The 21,460-nt window shown below is 36.1% G+C and overlaps 1 protein-coding gene across 8 annotated transcripts in view; it reads right to left on the bottom strand.

The window, feature by feature from the left end:
- The window catches only part of LOC105534671 (chromosome unknown open reading frame, human C11orf74), a 61,103-nt gene that overhangs the window by 34,942 nt on the left and 4,701 nt on the right, over nt 1–21,460 (bottom strand). For all 8 annotated transcript variants that reach the window (XM_011973452.1, XM_011973459.1, XM_011973460.1 and 5 more), the window contains one exon: nt 10,176–10,334. In XM_011973452.1, the coding sequence (XP_011828842.1) occupies nt 10,176–10,311 (136 nt within the window). In that variant the 5' untranslated portion in view covers nt 10,312–10,334. The remainder of the gene's footprint in view (nt 1–10,175; nt 10,335–21,460) is intronic.

Here is a 21,460-nt window from a genome sequence, read left to right on the forward strand (position 1 = left end):
CTTCTGACTCCAAGGATAGAAGTGTCCCTTCCCATTACACTGGCCCTGCCCATAACAAAATGAGAACTATAAAAGCAGTATAGTAAATTATTTATAAAACTAAATATCTGCAATCTAAAAGATTTTCCTTCACCCTAAGATCATGCCCTATCGCCTACCTGCACAAAGTTGCATTTACTCAAGGCAACCTCTTTAACTCACCTACATTGGAGAAAGTTAGGAGTAATTTTTCCTTCTTTTTAAAAAAGTAAATACTTCTTAGAAGTTTTCAAACTCTCTAAAGTAGAATAACATCTGCTGAATACATTTGTAATAATATAGGACTCAGACTTTGGCATGTTGCATTAGAGCAGTTCAAGAGGAGACTTAAATTATACATGTCTTTCACATTCTCTCATTTTTTTTCAGGAAACTCCAGGACAGCCTTCCCCCCACGCACCCCCCCCAAAAAAAATAAAGCTTAAAGTAAAATAAGAAGGAAAAAGTCTGAAAATTCACTGTTCTAATCATTCTTATTGTTATTTTATTAACTCATAGAGTATTTATTCAATCTAAAACTGAGACCCCAAAACCAATGGCAATATTCTGGATATGATGTTAATCAACACTAGGCAAACAGTTAATATTGCCTTACCAAATCAACCTCTAACTATACAATCTATAAACATATAGACTGCTATTCTGCCTTCACACATTTAGAGCATTTGGGAATCACACCATCCTTTATAAGCAGATTGCAGCAGGAATCACATATCAGCTGATGAATTTTTCTAGGGTAGGGACCCTGTTTTGTTCATCTGAGTATTCCCAGATTCTAGCTCAATGCTTAAAACACAGAAGGAACCGTCAATACCAAAATGACCTCAACATTAGCAAGAAGACCTGGATTGACACTATAATTAGGGACTAAACTCAACACTCAGAATTAGATGACTCCCTACAACCCCAGTTTTCTAAATAGTAGTTAATATACAATAAAATCGAATGCAAAAGGCAAGTCTGGAAAACACATGAAAATGGTATAATGATTCCTCTCTGTGCTAAGGATGCATGAACTGCAAGAAGAGTGAGCTGATGGGCGTCACTTAAATCTACCTCCTCTGGAACGAATCCAAATTAAGGGGAAAAAAAGACACTAAAAATCACAAACTAGACAGATTGTGGTTTGATTTTCATATAAAGATTTGGTTAAAATAAAGTTTCCTGTTTGTATCCCTTTGGGTTTAGCTGACCATTTCAAAGAAAATATTATTGTTTCACGGCTAAAAGAACATTTTGCTAAAACCATTCAGATCTGAAACATGCCCATTCAATTGAATCAAAGGACACAGTCTTATGATCACCTCAGTTTCAAGTGGAACAATTTACCCTTTTCCTTCAAGTAATGATACACTTAGCAACAAAGAATAAAAAACAATGTCTCAAGTTAAAGAGAAATGCATACAAAACAAATATGCACTCACTTAATACTGTTTAAGTTGGCTATTTAAAGATTGATAATGACCACCTTAAAAGTTTATTTAGCTATTAGTAGTTCTCTTCCATTCTGTAAAAGTTTAAAATCCCATTTGTCTACAAAAGTTCAACTCTCTAATTTATATGTACATATAAAATATATCAAATATACATAAATTGAAAAGATGTGTATCTTTCCAAGTAAATCAAACAATTTTATTCTTTTCAAAGAATCAAAGAAAATGATTATTTTATTTGTAGGAAAAATAAATATTTTTAATTCCCATGTCTTCACTGAGAAAGCATATTAGAAAAGATATTTATTGGAACAAAATACTATGCATTAAAAACACTGCCAAAAATAAATTTAATGATTATAATTCAAAATGCCATGCTCATTTAAATACATTTTCTTTCCTTATCCAATTACATGTAAACTACAGCAGTCACAAAAAACAAATGATTATCTATGGACCAAATATTCACGTTGAAATAAATGAATATGAATTATAACAACTTCAGCTGAAGGTTTATGCTAATATATCTTAAAAAAAATGGCTTGATCAGCTCAAAATCTGTCATAATTTGAAAGGGGAAATTTCCTTCTGCAACTGAACCAGCAATTTTTTGTGTTTCATAATTTGTCAATTTGTTCCCTAAGTGTAGTGATTTAGTGATGACAAAAGAAATACAGAAACAAATGAAAATTGCTTAATTACAGCTTGCAGATGTTCCCCCAAAGAGAAAAAAACAGGTTAATGCTGCTGATGCTGTTTCTTCCACAAGACTCTGCTATAAATTAGTTCACTTCATTCAATATTTTTTTCCTTCAGTGTTCTATGTGATGTTTGATGTTATGTTGTGATAAAGAGATTACATACACATAGTTACTGAATTTATGATCAATATAAAACTATCAACATTTTTTCTTACCCTTTTATTCTTTTTGGTAATACTAAAAAACACATCAATAAAAAGCTTTAAAATAACACCGCTTCCTTACTTGCTCCCTTGGGATGCAAGATTAATTAATTTTTTTTTTATTGCCTAGTTACTTTTATTAGCAAGTCCTTATGTCTTCTGCAAATTTCTCTCGAGGTGACATTATCCCCATGGCCTATGTCCCATGGCCTATGTCTTCAGTTAAAGTAAGTTTATTGCTATTTGCTGTGATATTTTCAATTATCTTCTCTTTACTGTTAAATTCACATTTGCAAAAGCGCTTCCCGAGTTGTCTTTTTTTTTCTTAATGTGGCTAACGTTAAAAAGGAAACAGAAAGGCACTGCAAATGGCCTGTGAACTAAAAACACCACTCAATATTCAGTAGGGAATTAAATGACTGATAACAACAGCACAGAAAATGTGGCTTCAGTGCCACCTGGAAGCATAAAGCTGGTCAGTTCGTTTCCAACTTCCTCTGACAGGCAATCTGCCAGTTGCAAGGGTATCAAAACAATGTTAAGGCCTCTGGTCTCTATCTAATACATGACAAAAAAATAACTGCAAAAGGCTACACAGCAAGGATTATTTTTCTTGTTGTGTTTTCTTTTATGAGAGAAAGCTGTTTTTATGCTCTACTGAAATTCCTTTCCTGCTCTGAAATTGGTAAGAGGGCCAGCTGCTTTCTATGTTTTTCTCTGTGGTATTTTTCTACAGCAGATTTTAAATTCATTCTTCAGATTGGGAAAAGCCTCTCTTTGTACCCTCATGGAAGTTTAAAGATGCATTGCTAATGTTCAAATTCAAAATAGCTTTGGGGACCAAGATGATATGTCAACTTCGGAAATGTGTTGTTTTATGTGCTGTCACCGGTTTCATTTTTAATTATATTTTTTAGAAGCTGTCAAGTATAAGTAGTGATATTCTTTTGGCTGAAATGACAACTCAAAATTTATCAGTCCAGAAGTGTAAACCAAATCCCAACCCAAGATTCTAAGCTCTTGACAGAATGAGTACTCAATAAGAAAAAAAAAAAAAATTAAAAGACTCCTGAAATGAGAACTGTGTAACTTTGAAGAAGTCACTTGGCCTCTGTGGGCCTCAGTATCTCCCAGGCACAATACTTGTGATTCTTCCTTGACTCTTTCTTCTCCCTAATCCTCTGCCAGTCACCTGTTACTAAGTGCTGTCAGTCATTCCTTCACTGGCAGCGTCTCCTAGGCCCTTTTGCTTTCCATTTTCTCCCTCACTACCCTAGTCCAGGCCTCCAGCGATGTACTTCTGCTTAGCCCCCGGCTAGTCTCCCTGACTCCAGATGTTTTCTCTACTTCTTCTTTGCTCTGCCTTTCAAAATCACAAGCAGCGTGTATTACTGGGTTTTGATTGTTTGTTTTAAAATTCTACTATGGTTCCCAGTTACACAGTATATCAAAATCCAAACTTGAGCATCATTACATAGCCTCCTTTTCAGGCTGTCCTTTCTGTGCCATCCACTAAATGTGGGTGTTCCTCAGTGTTGTACTCTAAGGCCCTCCTGTCTGCCCACCTGTCATTCTGTATTCTCTTTTCTTTTCATTGCATTTATTCAACCAATATTTAAGCATCTACTCATTCTGCCCCACCAGGCACTGCTTTAGATACAAGTGTAATAGTGGTGAAAACCTACAAGACACTAGCTGCATGGAGTTGATACTCTAGAGAAGACAGGGTAAGTGTATTTTGAGGTAGCACATCCATTCCTGTTGGCATATATTATCTACACAGCAGTGACCCCAGGTCTTGAGAAGAACTGTCCGATGCCCTAAGGAAGGCAGAGAACAAAGTGGTTCAGGGTGTGGGCTTTGAAATCACACTGACTAGGCCCATAGTCTAACTCCATCTCTTCTTATGAGGACAGCAGTCATATTGGGTTAGGGTCCACCCTTATGACCTCATTTAACCCTAATTATCTCTTTAAAGGCTTCATCTCCCAATACAGTCCACGTTGGGGGTTAGGGCTCCAACATGTAAATTTGGGAGGCACACAATTCAGTCCATAACAGCAAGTTACTTAACTTTATGCCTTGGTTTCCTCATCTGTAAGTTAAAAATAATAAAATGATAAAAATTAAAATGTAAGAAAAAACTCACTAGGTCATTATAATGATTAATGGGGATGATACATGTGAAGTGCTAAGCATTAATCCCTAGAACTTAATGCTATCAGTAGTAATATTAGACTTGTTTTGTAATAATCTCTCACTCACAGATGTTTCTGTGAGAGAGGTAAAATTGTACAGAGGAGAGTCAGATGTCTGGAGTTTGAATCCTTGACCTGAACTCAGGCAAATTATTTAATCTACAATGACTTTCAGTTCCCTGAGCTATAAAAAGGAAGAATAATAGCTAATTCTTTGCATCATTGTGGCAATTAAATAAGTTACTCGAGACAAATACTTAGTAAATATATCCATAAGTGAATCTAAAATAAAGAGCACTAGACAGCCTCTGCCAACTCTATAATTTAAAAAGAAACATACTTTAAGCAATTATCTGGTATTTTAAAGCGGTACAGACAGTCCTGCTTTTTAACGGACTGCATTATCACAATCTGTAGCCTAAATCAGTGTTTCTCAAAACTAGTGGTACATCAAAATCACCTAGAGAGCCTAGAGAATATAAAAATTTTAGACCCCTTGCTATAGTTTCATTTAATAAGCCAAAAGCCTGGAAATCTATACTTTTATAAAAGTCTGTCTTCACAAAAGTCTTCCTGATATTCAGCCAACTTTGAGAACTACTTGTCTATAGTAGAGCTGCTTACATATGTGGTTTTATGTTTTCAAGTAGACGTGGTAAAAAATAAATATGCAAATAAAATGTAAAGTTAATTTTAATAATTTATTTTATTTAAATTAATTTTCTAAAATATTATTCAAATATAGTCAATATAAAAATATTAAGATATTTTACATTCTATTTTTATACAAGTCTCCAAAATCCAGTGTACGTTTATGCTTATGGCATGTCTCAATTCAGAGAGTAAATTTTCGTCAGAAATATTTGATCTGTATTTAGATTTCATAAAATTTACATTTAAAAAAATGGATTCACCTACCCAAGTTGTTCCAAACACCTTTTAAAGTTTTCTAATAAATGAATACCAGTTTTTTTATTTAAATTTAAATTAATTTAAGGTAATTAAAATTTAAAATTCTGTTTCTGGATAGCACTAGCCATGTCTCCAATACTCAATAGTTGCATGTTGCTAGTAGCTACTGTGGTGGACAGTGCAGGCCTGTATGATCACGAATCATACGGTTACTACACCACTCATGAAATCTGTAATGCTGGAAAAGCACTGGCATCACTCCTTAAATAAGTCAATGTGAATTAAGTAAATATAGATTAATTTCTCTATGATTATACAATATTATTAAAATCTGAGAAAAACTGAACCCTATTCAGTGGTTTTGAAACCCTGAGAGTTTGGAACTATTAAAGGCCAGCCCTCCACCAATTTATAAAGCCACAGGCATAGCCATTTGTCCTGAACATTCAGACACACAACGTTCTACCTAATAGGAAAATCAATTCAAATATTAACAAGTATGAACAGAAAAAGGGAGGTTGAGTTGACAGGAATTTTTTTCAAAGATATGTTAAAAGAACAATAAAATGCTAAAAGCACAAAGTATTGCAAGTGAAATGAGAATAGCATAAAGAAAAACTAGGAATGAAATTACACATCAAAATGTGAAATAAAATCTTTGATCTACACAGAAGAAAACAGGTTAAAGTAGACAAATATGGCAGTGAATAGAAAGCTGTTATTATGTGGCAATATAAAAACTCTAGAATCACTTGGAAAGCTGGATGCTAGGCATGTGAGAGAGAGAGAAAGAGAGATTTGGAAATAACTACTGTAACTCCTGACAGTTACCATATGTAATAAAATGGAGTTGAAAAGATTTAATGTCAATTTCTAAGTCATTGGCTTCTTAATTATACAATTTCTGTGTGACAGCAACATGAGCAGTAATTACCACTCTAAAAGGTGAGAGCAAATGCTTCCCAAATGGGATCATGTTGTAATCCTGGTGTGGAAGGAAATTAAAAGAAATTGCCTTTTTCTTTCAGCAGTTTAGAAGTAACTCTAAACTTTACTAAAGCAAGGCTACATATTCGTCTTGAAGATGTATTGTTTAAAGGATATAGAGATATATCAGTACTAAAATCAATGCAACCACGACCCAAAGAACCATCACTAGCGTAGGCATTTTAACATCTTTCAGTTTCAGCTCTTTTCTGTCAAACTTTCCTGGTTCTACTTAATGTCTCGAAGCCCAAGGCAAGTTTGGGTTCAGTAGTTATCCCAGACTCATCTCAAGCAGCCCCTCTGATGACTAGACTTTATTGCCCTCCCTCCAACCACAGGCTAGGTGGCCCTCCTATAAACTCTCAGTCTCCACTGTGATACTTCTCATGCATTAGTCTAATTTCCTGCTTGCTTATTTATCTCTACCACTGGATTATGAGTGTTTGAGAACACAAACTATATTTTATTTCCTTTTTAATCTTCAGCACCTAAAATGATATCTGGACCATAACAAGACACTCACAGATTTAATGAATTAATGAATTAATAAAAAATCAAATGTAAGTATTTATATCAGTGTTTCTATAACCTAGAAAACATGATAGCAATATGAAAGGCAAGAAGAAAGAATCCTTTTTTCCTTTTAAACAGATATTCTAGAAATTCCCATAAATTAGTTACATTCACAGAGAAACTGAGATACAAAAGATTAAAACTTAGTTGCTTATCTTTCTCCACTATGTCAACAATATAACGATGTCTTTACCAACTATTAAAAAAAAATCTGCATGCTAATTTTCTAATACATATCTTACAATTTGATTTACCCTCCTGAACGGAAGATACTACTGAGAATTCACTCATAATTGGCCGTTTAATAATTAATGTCTCTTTAAACATTTTGATAGAACATTGTCTTTACTATCAAACATGTACCACGGTTTAAAAACTTAGTTGCTCTAAAAGAGAAAAAACTACAAAACATGATCAACATAAATGTACTGTAGTGAGAATTATGCTATAATATTAACAGTTTCCAAATGTTTTCCAAGAGTCTGAGGCAGTAATGAGAATTTCTTTCAACAAGGCTATAATTTAATTTTTTCCAGAGAAATATTTTTAATAGGATTACTGACCCTTTTAACACTCTTGGAAAGAAAATGAATCCCATAAGCATTCTGGTGTATAACTATTATAAAAATAAACAGAACAGTCAATCAGTGGAAATGGTAATGGACTTGAGAAACTAAACTTACTAAAGAAATGTACATAAGTATGCATGGTGATAACCACTTTAACAGAGAAAAGGCTCAGTGTATATCAACAAAACGACTAAACACATTGAGACAAATGAAGGGCCTGGAAAGAAGCAGGGAAAATGGGAATTTTGGAAATACAGCTTTAATGTCTTTCTTAAACAAAACTAACCACATTTACCTTGATCAATTCTGCTGGCTATCACTCAACTCTTAGGCCTGTCCCTAAGTCCTGGTTTCTCAGAAGGTATTTAAATGTTTCAAGGGAAAAAAGGACACTTACTGATTTAAGAGACATTTTTACACTCACAACTCTTTGTGCTTTAAGAGGAATTTTTTCAGGTCATTAGTTTATAATGTGCACTGGTGCCTAGGGATATTTTGAAAGACAAAAAAAAAAAAAACAAAACAAAACTAGTATGCTTGAAGATGCAGTTTATGGAACCTGCATCATCATTTATTTCAGCTCAATTTGGGGCCCAAAACTGAACCCAAAATGGAAGTTATCACATCTACAACAGTTTCTTTCTCAGCATGCAATGATCATACTGGAATCTGAAAACAGAGTAAAACCCCTTTTCACAAAAGTAAATGTATTATAACCCCCTAAATATATCAAAGTCCTTGCAAAAAGTTTTTATTCTTCTAGGGTATAAAAATAAAGTCAGTCTTACAAATGACTTCCAAAATAATATGAATTATCAAAATGTCATTAGCATACCAAAATTCATTAATTCTGCCAATTTTACCCTTGTTTCCACCACCCCACCACAGCCATTCATACTGCTATGTTTAGGTCCAGAAAACGCAAACTAAATCATCGGTCTCGAACAAAGCAGGTATCTTCCTAAACTCAGGTTCATAGACTAAAAGATAATTTAGTCATTCTCAAGATTCATTTGATCTACATATCACGTCCAAACAGATCATTCACAGTCAGTCCCAAAGTTAACTAGCTAGTTCCTAAATTTTTCATCTCCACTAAGTAGAAACAAAACCACCACATCTATGTTTTTTGTGTAAGTGTAAACGAAACAGGTATCAATTATATTATATCTTGCCTGATAAAAGAAACAGGTTAGAATCACGTTTTCTTTTCATTATAACTACTACACTTCTTTTATATTTATACATTATAACTATAATTTCATTATAACTACTACTCTTCTTTTACATTTCTTTGGGACACATGAATCATTACTCAAATCATGAAGTCTGGTATTTTAACAGTGTCATGACCTCAGAGATTATGGAACTCCCTGTTCTCGCCCTTGGGTACACATTAGAAACACCAGAGGAGGATTTATAAAATACGAATCCCTTGATCCTAGCTGAGCTTCAGAGTGGGCTCTGATGTCGATACATTCTAAAAGCAAGTCAGGTGAGTCTAATGCGTAGCTAGGTAGAGAACCAATGGTCTCAAAAATGTGGATCAATGACCCAGAAAGGATCAAGGTTGAGAGCAAGCCGATGGCAATCTGAAGCAAAATCCAGAAGGAAGATAACAACTCAAATGCCTAGGGGCCCACTTGAATGAATGAAGCAGCCAATGTAAGCACACATTTTTAGACTGTGTGAGTACCAGAGAGCACGACAAACTAAGGAGCTCACTGGGCAAGAGCTCCTGAGCTCTAGCTGACATTGCCACGAGGAAGTAACAGATATTCTCACTGGATCCCACCCAAAAAAAAAACACAAATCAAGATTTTCATGTAAAATTACCCAACTTTCAAATGTTGGCTCAATTACTAAAACAATAACGCTGGATGAGGGAAACAAATAATGAAAAACACAACATGGGTTTGGCCTCATCTCACCCAGTCTAAAGGGTTGTTTCCACTCTACAGAAAACAGGAGCAGCAGCAGCAGCATCACAACAGCTATACCAATACCTAACACTCAGTAAGTACTTATTATGTATTAGTCACTACACTAAGAGTTTCACATGGATTATCTCAATTAACCTTTCTCAACCTTTGAGAGAAGTACTATTATTATTCCCCTTTTACTCAAAAACTACCTCCGCCCATGATCACATGGCCAGTAAGTGTGATCCCAGTTTCCAGAAGTGTGCAATGTAATCCATAGTCTATACTATGCTATTTCTCTTGGAAATTTTTTAAAATAGGCTTTTAACAACCTCCACTCTCTGCATTTGGCTTTCTTAAAAAATAAAAGGATTATACTAAATGATTTCTCAAGTCATTTTTAGTTATCAAATTCTGTGGCTCTGACACCATCACACAACTCTTGGATGTATGAAGACTAGTATTTATATCATCAATAACATTAGGGCACTGGTCACGAGTGCCCTAGTAAGAATTACCTGATAAACGAATGGAATGAATGTTCACTAAATAGTCTTTCTTAAGAGGCAGCAAAAACATAAACTTATAATAAAATTATTTATCTCTATTGCTGCAGAAAGTTTACTTCTCCATTTTACCTTGTGAACGATGAGCAAAAGTGTTCAGAAATTCTTCATCATTTGTTTGCTCATGACAATTAAGGAATTTATCCAAGACTTCTTTGATTAACTGATCTTCATTCATTATTTCCAATCCTGACACATGGGCAGACATTTCTATTCACGAGGCCACAGTATCTGCAAGACAGAAAAATACCAGCTAGCGAGCAACAGGCAATACCAGCCCCTTTGAAAATATTCTGGATGGGTAGGTTGAAAAATCCCAAGGCTCCAAAAGAAAGATCAAGATAGTTACTAGAGCAACAACCTCTAGTTCAAGAGATCAGAATTTTATTCATATCTTTGCTGCTGAATTGTTAATTATCACAATTTTATTTTTTTGCTTCAGTCTTCTCATTACTATCTTCTTAATTCATAAGAATATTGTCACCCAATTACACAATTAGAAATTCAAAGTCTTTCAAGGTAGGAGGAACTTTAAAGAGTACTCAACTAACCACCCATCCAATGACAATAGCTTAGTGACTTATTTAGCAGTTACTATGTACCAGGTGCTGTTCTGAGTAATTTGTTTTGTTAATTATCATAGGAGTCCTAGATAAGGTCACAGAGTCAATACGGAGAAGTGCCAGCTCAAGAAGTCTGGTCATAGAAACCATGCCTTTAAACACTTCGCTATCCATCACTCTATTCACTGGGTGACCTGCCCTCCCCCCGCCAGCCCCCGCCTTCCCTACTATTGCTGACAAAAGTTGACTTGCCCATGCATCAACACATCCAGGGACTGGTAACTCTGAACATTCCAAAAAAGCCTTTGCACAGCTCTGTTAAAAACTTTTTAAATTAAGCCTAAATCTGTCTCCCGGACTCTACCCCAACTGGTTTCTGAGCCCCCAACGTTGTACTGAAAAATTTCAGTCTTTCTTATACATGACATCTTTTCAAATATTTGAACAAGGTTATACTGTCCTTTGTCAATCTTCTGATTTCATTCACTGAAACAAATTTATTTTTCAAAACCCAGCTCAGAATTCCGTTTCTCTCTGAAGACTTATCCTTCCATCTCCCACTACTGAGGGAAAAGTTAATCTTAATTTATCTGTGTTCATTCTGTACTAGGGTCTACTGTTAAATTTATCATGCCATATTGGAAATAGTTGTCTACATTTCTGTGTTCTCTACTAGACTCAGAGACATGAAAGAGTCCACATCTCTTCATCTTTGTATCCCAAATGCTTGATAGCTCGGGATGTGGCATAGAGCTGGCAGTCAATCAATATTGAGCTAACATTACTCATTTGAGCAGGTACAACAGTCAAGTATTGCTAGAAGCTGGCAAAACACTAAACTATACTTGCTCAATTATTTCACCTGTACCCTATATGACATGGTTTCAAGTCCTTAAATCCTCCTGGTCAATCTATCTGGAAAAAGTTTCACACTGACTGTACCTCTTTGTATATACCATCCACAACTGAACACAAGACTCCAGACACGATGAGATTAGACTAATTCACATTCTCAATATTCCACTCATGCTATACAGCTAGAGCTCACATTTACACTGGTAGTGGCCATTCCACATTGTCATTCATTTAGCACAGTGCTAACCAAACACCTGTCAGCTGAGACGCAATGCCTCAATCCAACCACAGTTTGGACTTCGTTTTCACTTACGATATTTCACCTTGTTAAACTCCATTCATTCTGTATAAAGTATTCTTCTTACATAGCTTTGAGAAAATTATCTACAGAAAGCAGATATGTAATTATTGCCTAAGTAGCCACTATACTACATGGGGGACCATAAAAAGTAGGGGTTTCTCCAATACTGTAAGGAAGGGAGAGCACCAAGCTTCCCTCTATCTGAAACAAGAGTACACATCTGTTAATTTTTTCTCCCACTTTTCCTTTATACATTTATCATTTTAAAAATACGAATAGCATGTGTATGATATAGAAACCTTTAAGTATCTCCTGACTCTGCCAATTCCCAACCATCAGAGGTAAACGCTGTCAAGAGTCTAAAGAATGTACTTCTACATCTTTCCCTATAATGTTTATAGAGAATAATAGATTTTTTCTAAAAGTGGAACCATATTATATGTCATTCTTTACAGCTTTAATTTAATAAGTTATCATGGACATATCACCACTTTAGTATATGCAGATCTAGCCTATTCTGTCAAACAGCTGTATAGTCACAGCCCAGCTCTGCCACTCACTGTGTAGCACTGGGCAAGTTACTTGACCTCTCTGGGTCTCTGTTTCCCCGTATCTATAAAAAGGGATTATATCCCAGCACTTTGGGAGGCCGAGGCGGGTGGATCACCTGAGTTTGGAAGTTCGAGACCAGCCTGAACAACCTGGAGAAACCCCATCTCCACTAAAAACACAAAATTAGCCAGGCATGGTAGCACATGCCTGTAATCCCAGCTACTCAGGAGGCTGAGGCAGGAGAATCGCTTGAATCCGGGAGGCAGAGGTTGCGGTGAGCCCAGATCGCACCATTGCACTCCATCCTAGGCAACAAGAGCAAAACCCCGTCTCAAAAATAAATAAATAAATAAATAAATAAAAGGGATTACAACTGTACAGGTCTGTATTTCCTTAACCTCAATTCCAAAATACCAAAAAGTTCAGGAAAAAAAAAAATTTCATAAAACAATGCCCAAATGCATTTGGGGGCAAGACCTGATTGAATTAACATGAGAGTACTTACAGCTTTTATTCTACTCAGCGTTACTATTCATATATTTCCCTGTAGAAATACCAGTGTGCTTGCATATAAGGTGCTTTCCCAGAACCAGCCTAGAGATTTTGTATAATATATGACACATGCACTGATTACCTTTCTAAACTCCAAAAAGTTCTGAATTCTGAAGCACATCTGACCCTGAGGGTTTAAATAAAGAATCGTGAAGCTACACATGCCTCACAAGATTACTATGAAAATTAAATGAGTACGCATGGCATCTCAAAAAATGTTAGCCAGGATGATGATGATGATGGATCAGTCTTAGGATTCTGTCCTTTGCCTACACAAAGACCTGTTATAACTGTGCCCACTCAACTCTGAAGGCAGTGATGTTATCTAAAGATAAATCAAGATAATTCCACATGTATTACAACCCCAGATAAAGCATGGAGTTGTAGAGGACTGAGTAAAAATTAAAAGTGTAGCTGGGTACCAACTTAAAACAAAAGAAACCGTTTCAAGCTATTTGTACCTAAAAAAGTTAGATATATGAAAAAGCATTGGTTATGGCTTATGCACATTTACTTGTAACACTGCCAAGGCTTTAGCCATGCAGAGCTGAATAAATTGTGTTTGCAGTAGCTAGACAGTAAATAATGATAAGTAAACTCAAAAGTGGCTATTATTTCACTACATTAGCATGTATACTTCATTACAAGAATTTCAATGTCAATCTGCTTTTCCAGAATTGGAGCCTAGAAAAATTTCAACAGTTTATCAATCTCTTCTTTAAAATCATCTTTGGTAAGTTACTTCAGCAAACAAATACCAAAGAGATGCAGCCAGGTTTGGTTTCCATTCCTGTAAATGTCTTCTCATAATGCTTTAGGAGTGTTAACAGAAATTCCTTTAAACTTCTTTTCCACTTCTCAGATTGGCATATTTTGAGTATTATTCAACACATCTCAGTAGTACTAAAAGCAAACAATTAACAGATTGTACCAGCACAAAGTCAAAATCCTTCTAGGCCTTTAGTTTTATTTGTGTGGTTATCCCAATACAGAGATTACATGCTTTTATTGACTATTTTATTTATTTATTTATTTATTTATTTATTTATTATTTATTTATTATTTATTTATTTATTTATTTTGAGACAAAGTCTCACTCTTGATGCCCTGGCTGAAGTGCAGTGGCGCGATCTTGGCTCACTGCAACCTCTGCCTCCCAGGTTCAAGCAATTCTCCTGCCTCAGCCTCCCGAGTCACCAGGATTACCAGGCGCCCCCCCACTATGGCTGGCTAATTTTTTTTGTATTTTTAGTAGAGACAGGGTTTCACCATGTTGGGCAAACTGGTCTCGAACTTCTGACCTCAGGTGATCCGCCTGCCTCTGCCTCCCAAAGTGCTGGGATTACAGGCGTGAGCCACCGTGCCCGGTCTTATTGACTTCTTAAAGGACTTCTGGAATATCCAGTTTCACAAACTGTCATTATTAGAAGAGTTTAACAATACCCATCTTCAAATTTAGAACTTGCCTTTTCTACAAAAATACAAACCTAGTATTAAAAGTCCCCAGGGACTGACAGAACAGATAATCACTTATCAGACAGCCAAGTGGTTTATGCAAATCCTAGTGGTTTTCTAAAAGGAAGCAATGCATTTTCAATTACCATTCACATACTTTTGTGTTTTTATCATGAAGTATTTTTCTAAAAGAAAAAGCCGGGGGGGAGAGAGATCGAGAGACACTTGCCTGGATAAGAGAATTCTTTGTTTTGGTTTGGTTTTTATGTTTTAAGGCTTTGAGCTCCACATGAAAGACTCAAAACGTCTTGAGATAAGTAAATGTGTATAAATATCTGCTGGTAAATCACAAGCAACACTTTCACAGTCACGGCCCCCAGAAGGAAATACAGGGAGCATGCACTGCTCCTTGGACTATTACACTTCACTTGAAAACCACAGGCCTGGTAAGGAATAGGGTTCACTTTTTACCAAGTCACTGCGAGATAGAAAAATCATATAACCTCCCTAAAGTCTTGTTTTCTGCTATCAAATAATGAAGCTAACAACCACCTAAGCTAGTTAATGTTATGTGCTCTCTGAAAGAACATTATTATGAAATATGGTATATGAAATTGTCAGCACTGATTCAGCACATCTTTGATGTTCACCTTCAGATACTTGTTAATGAACTTACTCAAACAAAATGCAACTTTCAGACACAATAGTCGACCTAAAGAAGTAAATCACCACGAGCTTGCTTCTCTGAAAGTGCATACCGTACTTTTTAACAGCACTAGGGTTATATGTCTGCAAAAAAAAGTGTGGGGCAGTGGTTCAAAACTCTGAGAGTCATGCAGGTCTATGAAAGCCCACTTACTCAAAATTGTATTCTTCTGCTCAGTAACAATCTACTGCTATACCGAAAGGTAAGATGGGATATCATAAAAATATTATCACTTTGCCTAAGGAAATAAAATCATCAACATTTGTACTTCAACAATTGCACAAGGGGTGTGTCCTTTTATATTTGTGTAAATGGTCAAATCTCCAAAAGACCAAACTGCACTCTAACTGCAGAGATTTAGTAAGACTGCACAGATGTGATTAGAACAGACCTAATATGAACTGATGTCTTCCTCCTTGACTGAACTACAACAATTTTGTATCCTCTAATTTTTTTGTCTTTCAGATAATATCAAGAAGAAAGAAAAAACATCCAATGAGAAATTCAGATTCTCTGACTTGAGAGAAACCTGAAGGTTATCTAGTCCAATCATAGGAATAAATGAGTATGGGAAAGAAACTTCATGTGGGGTTTCTGTCAACTAATGACTCTATTGATGAGCAGTAATGGATGGTTCTCTCATCATAAATAGTAATGAGATGCTCATGATTATGAACTTTAAGGCATATCTGAAGCCTCAGGAAATTAAGCACAAAGCAGCAATCTTACCCTGGCAGGTATATTCATGCCTCCATTTGTGCTCCATACCCTAATGACATTCAAAAGGCCAGAGGCTGAGCACATATTATACCATTATATATTAGCGACCCACCAATACAAATGAGAAAACAAAAGAAGAAACAAAAGGAATAAAGGGAAAGCAGAATATAAAACAAAACATCTCTTACAAAATAGAAAAGAACCTACACTCCTTTACTGTTTTTCATCAGGATGAAATAAAAAAACATACAATTAGAGCAAAAAGTATACACTGCACTTCAAGTCATGAGTTTTTATCAAAAGCCTTTTCTAACACCTAAAAGACATCAAACTCTTCATTATCACCAAAAAAGTTGGTAGTATAAGCATCTAGACTTCTACATATTATTAAATTCCCCTAGGTATATAGCCCTTTTCAGTGAATATTAAAGGAAGTATTTGGAAGGAGGTAGGAAAGCTTTGGGGATTATTGTTGACTACAAAGCTTTGAGAGAGAGATGAATTGCATTCCATGCAGCAGTAATAGAAGTATGTCTTACTAGCTATACGTTTCTCCTTGATAAATTCTCACCAAAAGGAAAAGACAGCACATCCATCCTAAAAACTGCATATAATTTTTAAAATGTGGGTTCAGATTATAAACAAAGATACCACAAAGGATGCCTTAACAAAAATAGATCTAGGTTCTTCCCTAAAGAGATTTATAATTTGCATATTTACATATTCTTTTTTGTTTGTTTGTTTTTGAGACTGAGTTTTGCTCTTGTCACCCAGGCTGGAGTGCAGTGGCGCAATCTCGACTCACTGCAGCCTCCACCTCCTGGGTTCAAGCGATTCTCCTGCCTCAGCCTCGTGAGTAGTTGGGATCACAGGCACCCACCACCACACCTGACTAATTTTTGAATTTTTAGTAGAGACAGGGTTTCACCATGTTGGCCAGGCTGGTCTCAAACATCTAACCTCAAGTGATCCGTCTACCTCGGCCTCCCAAAGTGCTGGGATTACAGGCGTTAGCCACTGTGCCTGACTGTAATTTACATATTCTATACAACACTCCATTTTTGTAATAGCAATAACTCAGATTTTTATGTTATACTATACTTATGCAAGATGTTAACATTGCAGAAGGCTGGACCAAGGATGCATGAGACCTCCCCATATACCTCTTTGGAACCTCCTGTGAATTCATTTTGTGAATCTGTAATTATTTTTTTTGCTTAGAAAGGGGGGATGGAAACAGAGACGAATGATAAGTCAATTAAAACAGAAGATATTTAGGAAAAGTAAATTATCACTAAAAGTTTACCAAGAATGTGAGAACCAGGTGTGTTGTTTTCCCCCTACAGAAAACTCTGGGAGACAGACTCATACTGATCTATACAATTACATGCATAAACAGAAACTTTCCTCTTGAAAACTTTGCTTCCCTTTCCTGTTCATTCACCCAAGCTACTGTAATGAGGTTTCTTGAGGCTATCATTCATTAAGCCCTGCTGTTCATCATCCGCAGATTGTATAAGACCCACTTTATTTCCCCAAGTATACTCTTCCTCCTAGCTGTTTAAGTCAATCCAGAAATGTCTGCATTGACTCACTGAGGCAGGTCAAGTAAGTATTAGATTGTTTTCAGTTACACAGCTATTAATTCTATCAAACAAAGAAAAATGCAAACCAGTGAAGCATTTGAACTCTCCCCACTTACTCCCTATCATTTTTTAAAAACAGATTAACAGTGTACACAGAATCTGTAGGATACACTTATAAGACAAATCTCAGGAAATCCATTGTTTTTGAAATCAGAAAGTCTGCCTTTTCACAACCATTTTTGCTTCTTTTTTTTTTTTTTAAGAATTTACAGTTGTGTGGCATTACAAGTAAACACCATACCTTCACCCCCTAACAAAACTCCTATAAGCACACTAACTGACCTCTAGACATTTATCAAGAAAAATCTGCCATACACGTATTTCAACCATGTCCAAAACTGATCTCCTAGCCTCAGAAATGCTATCAACTATACCAATGAGTTATGGGCAGTAACAGCGAGTAATTCAGTGAACATTTTCTTCAAGACTCCTGATACAACTGTGAATCCACAAAGCAGTAGGGTTTCTGAGTCAACTTTATAGCCCTATAATCACACCATATTTCAATCATAAAAGATTAGCTCAAACATAATCCCACCCTCACATAAGATACAGTGTCCCACTAATGGTTACTTTATCTATACTGCATACTATGACACAAAGGCATTCACTCTTAATTAAAGTTGTCCCCTTCTCTCCAACTTCCTGAGCCTGTTAGCCACCTGCACAGCGCACAGGACTTTAAACAATACCAAGAAGTCTACTCTAAAGCAAAACCCACACAGCTGGTTAGGAGCAGGTGTAGACCAACTGAACTAAATCACCTAGGAGTTCATTTCGAAGTGTTTCAAAATGCCAGATCTCGCAAATAAAATCAAACTTTATTTCACTTGGCATTCTCTTAAAAGAAGTAAGATTTTAGATTTGTTTCCCAGCTATTTTGAATTATAAATTCCTAAGGTTGTGGAATAATAAATGGGCTGTAAGAGGTAATACAGTGCTTCCCCAGCTTCCAATTTCACTCAATACTTTATCTGCAATTTTGCCTCAATGTACAAAACATAACATACACATGCACATACATATATAAATAATTTCTTTTTGTCAATATGGTTTCTATACTCTAAGAATCAGGTCAAGTGTAATAGCTCGTGCCTGTAACCCCAGCACTTGGGAAGGACAACATAGGGGGAACACTCTAGCCCAGTAGTTCAGGACCACCTGGGCAGTATAGTGAGACCTTATCTCTACAAAAAATTAAATAATTAGCTGAGCATGGTGGTGTCCATCTGTGGTCCCAGCTACTTGAGAGACTGAGGTGGGAGGATGACTTGAGCCCAGAAGGTGGAGGCTGAGTTGAGACAAGATTATGCCACTGCACTCCAGCCTGGGCAACACAGCAAGATCCTGTCTCCAAAAAAAAAAAGAATCACAAACTCCTTCAAACTCCTTTCCTTCTCTAAAAATAAAATCTTTCAGTAAATTTTTTTCTAGCAAGAAAAATTTTCCAGCCAAACTCCTCTGAAATTTTTTTCCATTTTGTTTTCAAGCAAAGAATCCACCTTAAATCAGAGAGCATGAAACTTTTATAGGAAGATACTACTCATTCTGGTCAGGTGGCCATATCTAATTAATTGCTTTAAATAAAAAATGTCAAGTCACTTGTCATGTTCTTCTCTTGATAATCCATCATACTAACTGTAAATTGCTTCCTTCTATATATTTCCTCTTCCTTCCTCTTTTCTTTGTCAGTTTCAGTTGTGGCTCCTATTATGGAATTCATTCAACAGGCCAAACATCTCCCTTTCCAACACAATTTATCTTACTTCCTCAAAACTCTGCCACTTAGTAAAACAGTAATCATTGTCTATGCTTATCCTAATGCTATGAAAAGTTGCCACTGACATTATTTCAAACGCTAGTTAACTCACTGAGTGATAATGAAGTTTAAGCTGTTTCTCCATTTATAAAATGGTGATAGAAATGCTTGAGAGATGCACTACAGTTCTTGAAAAGCACTGTCATGAATTCTGCCTCCCTCCAACCCACCATGTCCACAGATCCCTGCAGCTGTGTTACCCTTGTCAAGTTATGTAAACTTTTCCGACCCTGAGTAGTTTGAGTGTAAAAATAAAGGGATTGGGCTTGAGGTTGGCTTCCATCTTTTTTTTCCAATTACATTTCCTTTTTGGTCCAATTATTATGCCAGGATATCCCATTACTAAGTTTTTATCTTTCCCATAAAATAAAGGTTGTTTTACTCTGTAATTTCACTGACTTGTATTCTTTGATTGTGTACTGGTTTTTTGAAATTTACTGAAGGATAAATCAATATGTTCTTGTAGGAGTTTGAATTTGATTTTGCCTCAAGGCTTAAAAATGGGCTGAGAAACTTATAATTGTGATTTCTTAATGAACTTCTAAGAACTTTTAAGTAAAGATGAATGTGGCAAGAATATAAGGCATGTTCATCTGCAACCAAAAGTTGCTTCATTCTACTATTATATATGTTCTTTAAGGCAGTGGTCCCCAACCTTTTTGGCACCAGAGACTAGTTTCATGGAAGACAATTTTTCCATGGACCACAGTGAGGGGGCTGGCTTCAGAATGAAACTGTTCCACCTAAGATCATCAAGCATTAGATTCTCATAAGGAACACTCAACCTAGCTCCCTTGCATGCGCAGTTTACAATAGGGTTCACACTCCTATGATGATCTAATGCCATACAGCAGATCTGACAGGAGGCGTAGCTCAGGCAGTAAGGCTTGCCAACCTGCAGCTCACCTCCTGCTATGAAGCCCTGTTCCTAACAGACTGCTGACCGTACCTGTCCTTGGCCCAGGGATTGGCAACCCCTGCTTTAAGGGCAAGACCTGTGTCTGATTTTTTTTTCTAATTCTCCACATGGTTTTATACATAGTAGATGCTCAATAAATATAGTTTACTATTTTATATTTAGTTTCAATGCTGAGGAATTTGGGAGATCAGGGACCTTGCATGAGATCACTGTAAGTCTAATGCTCTCCTAGCGGTATAGCAAGGACTTGGAGTCTTAAAACCCATTTTCAAATGTGCTACTAATTTCTAGTCTCCTCAGGAGACAACTACTCGTTCAGCAACTAATTTTTATGCTAAAAATGGCCTGTTAGTAAAATCCAAAGGCTAAAACATGTCTAAACCTACCCATGGTTTCTATCTTTGCATTTCTTATTTTATATTTACAGTGGAGACATCCAATATATCAACTTTATGACAGTTGTCCTTATTGTTGCTCTAATTTCAAGTATCTTATACATAAAACACATAAATAGGTTAGAGAAATAACCCAACATCCTTTTGCAGATTAAAAAAATCATCATGGAAGGCACTAGAAGAGATGATGATGCTGTTTAAAGGATGGGTCGACATTTCAAATGATGAGAATCAACCAAGCAATTGAACTACACATATCTGTTTAAAAAAAAAAAATCAACCCTGAAAATATACACACTAAAATTTTGCAAAAAAATTAAAGTAGTCACTATACAAATATATTTACAGCATCTTCATTAGGTAAGATTTACTGTATACATTCTATATACTAGACATTTTAATCCATTAAGCCTTAAAACAAGGTAATTACTACTCCCATCTTAGAGATAAGAAAACTGACACTCAAAAAGGTCACAACATTGAAACTCAAACCCAGATTTGCCTACCTCTGTTCACTACATTTTATCACCTCAGCCATATGGAAACTGATCAAATGACCAACAACAGTGGAAGGTCAGGTAAATTATATTACATTTACTTAATGTAATGTTATGCTACTATTAGAAATTATAGGCTGGGCAAGGTGGCTCACACCTGTAATGCCAGCACTTTGGGAGGCCATGGCAGGCAGATCACCCAAGGTTAGGAGTTTGAGACTAGACTGGCCAACACAGTAAAACCCCATCTCTACTAAAAATACAAAAATTAGTTGGGTGTCATGGCATGTGCCTGTTATCCCAGCTATTTGGGAGGCTGAGGTAGGAGAATCGCTTGAACCTGGGAAGCAGAGGTTGCAGTGAGCCGAGATCATGCC

The sequence above is a fragment of the Mandrillus leucophaeus genome, unplaced genomic scaffold (genome assembly GCF_000951045.1).
Source record: "Mandrillus leucophaeus isolate KB7577 unplaced genomic scaffold, Mleu.le_1.0 Scaffold138, whole genome shotgun sequence".
NCBI lineage: Eukaryota > Metazoa > Chordata > Mammalia > Primates > Cercopithecidae > Mandrillus > Mandrillus leucophaeus.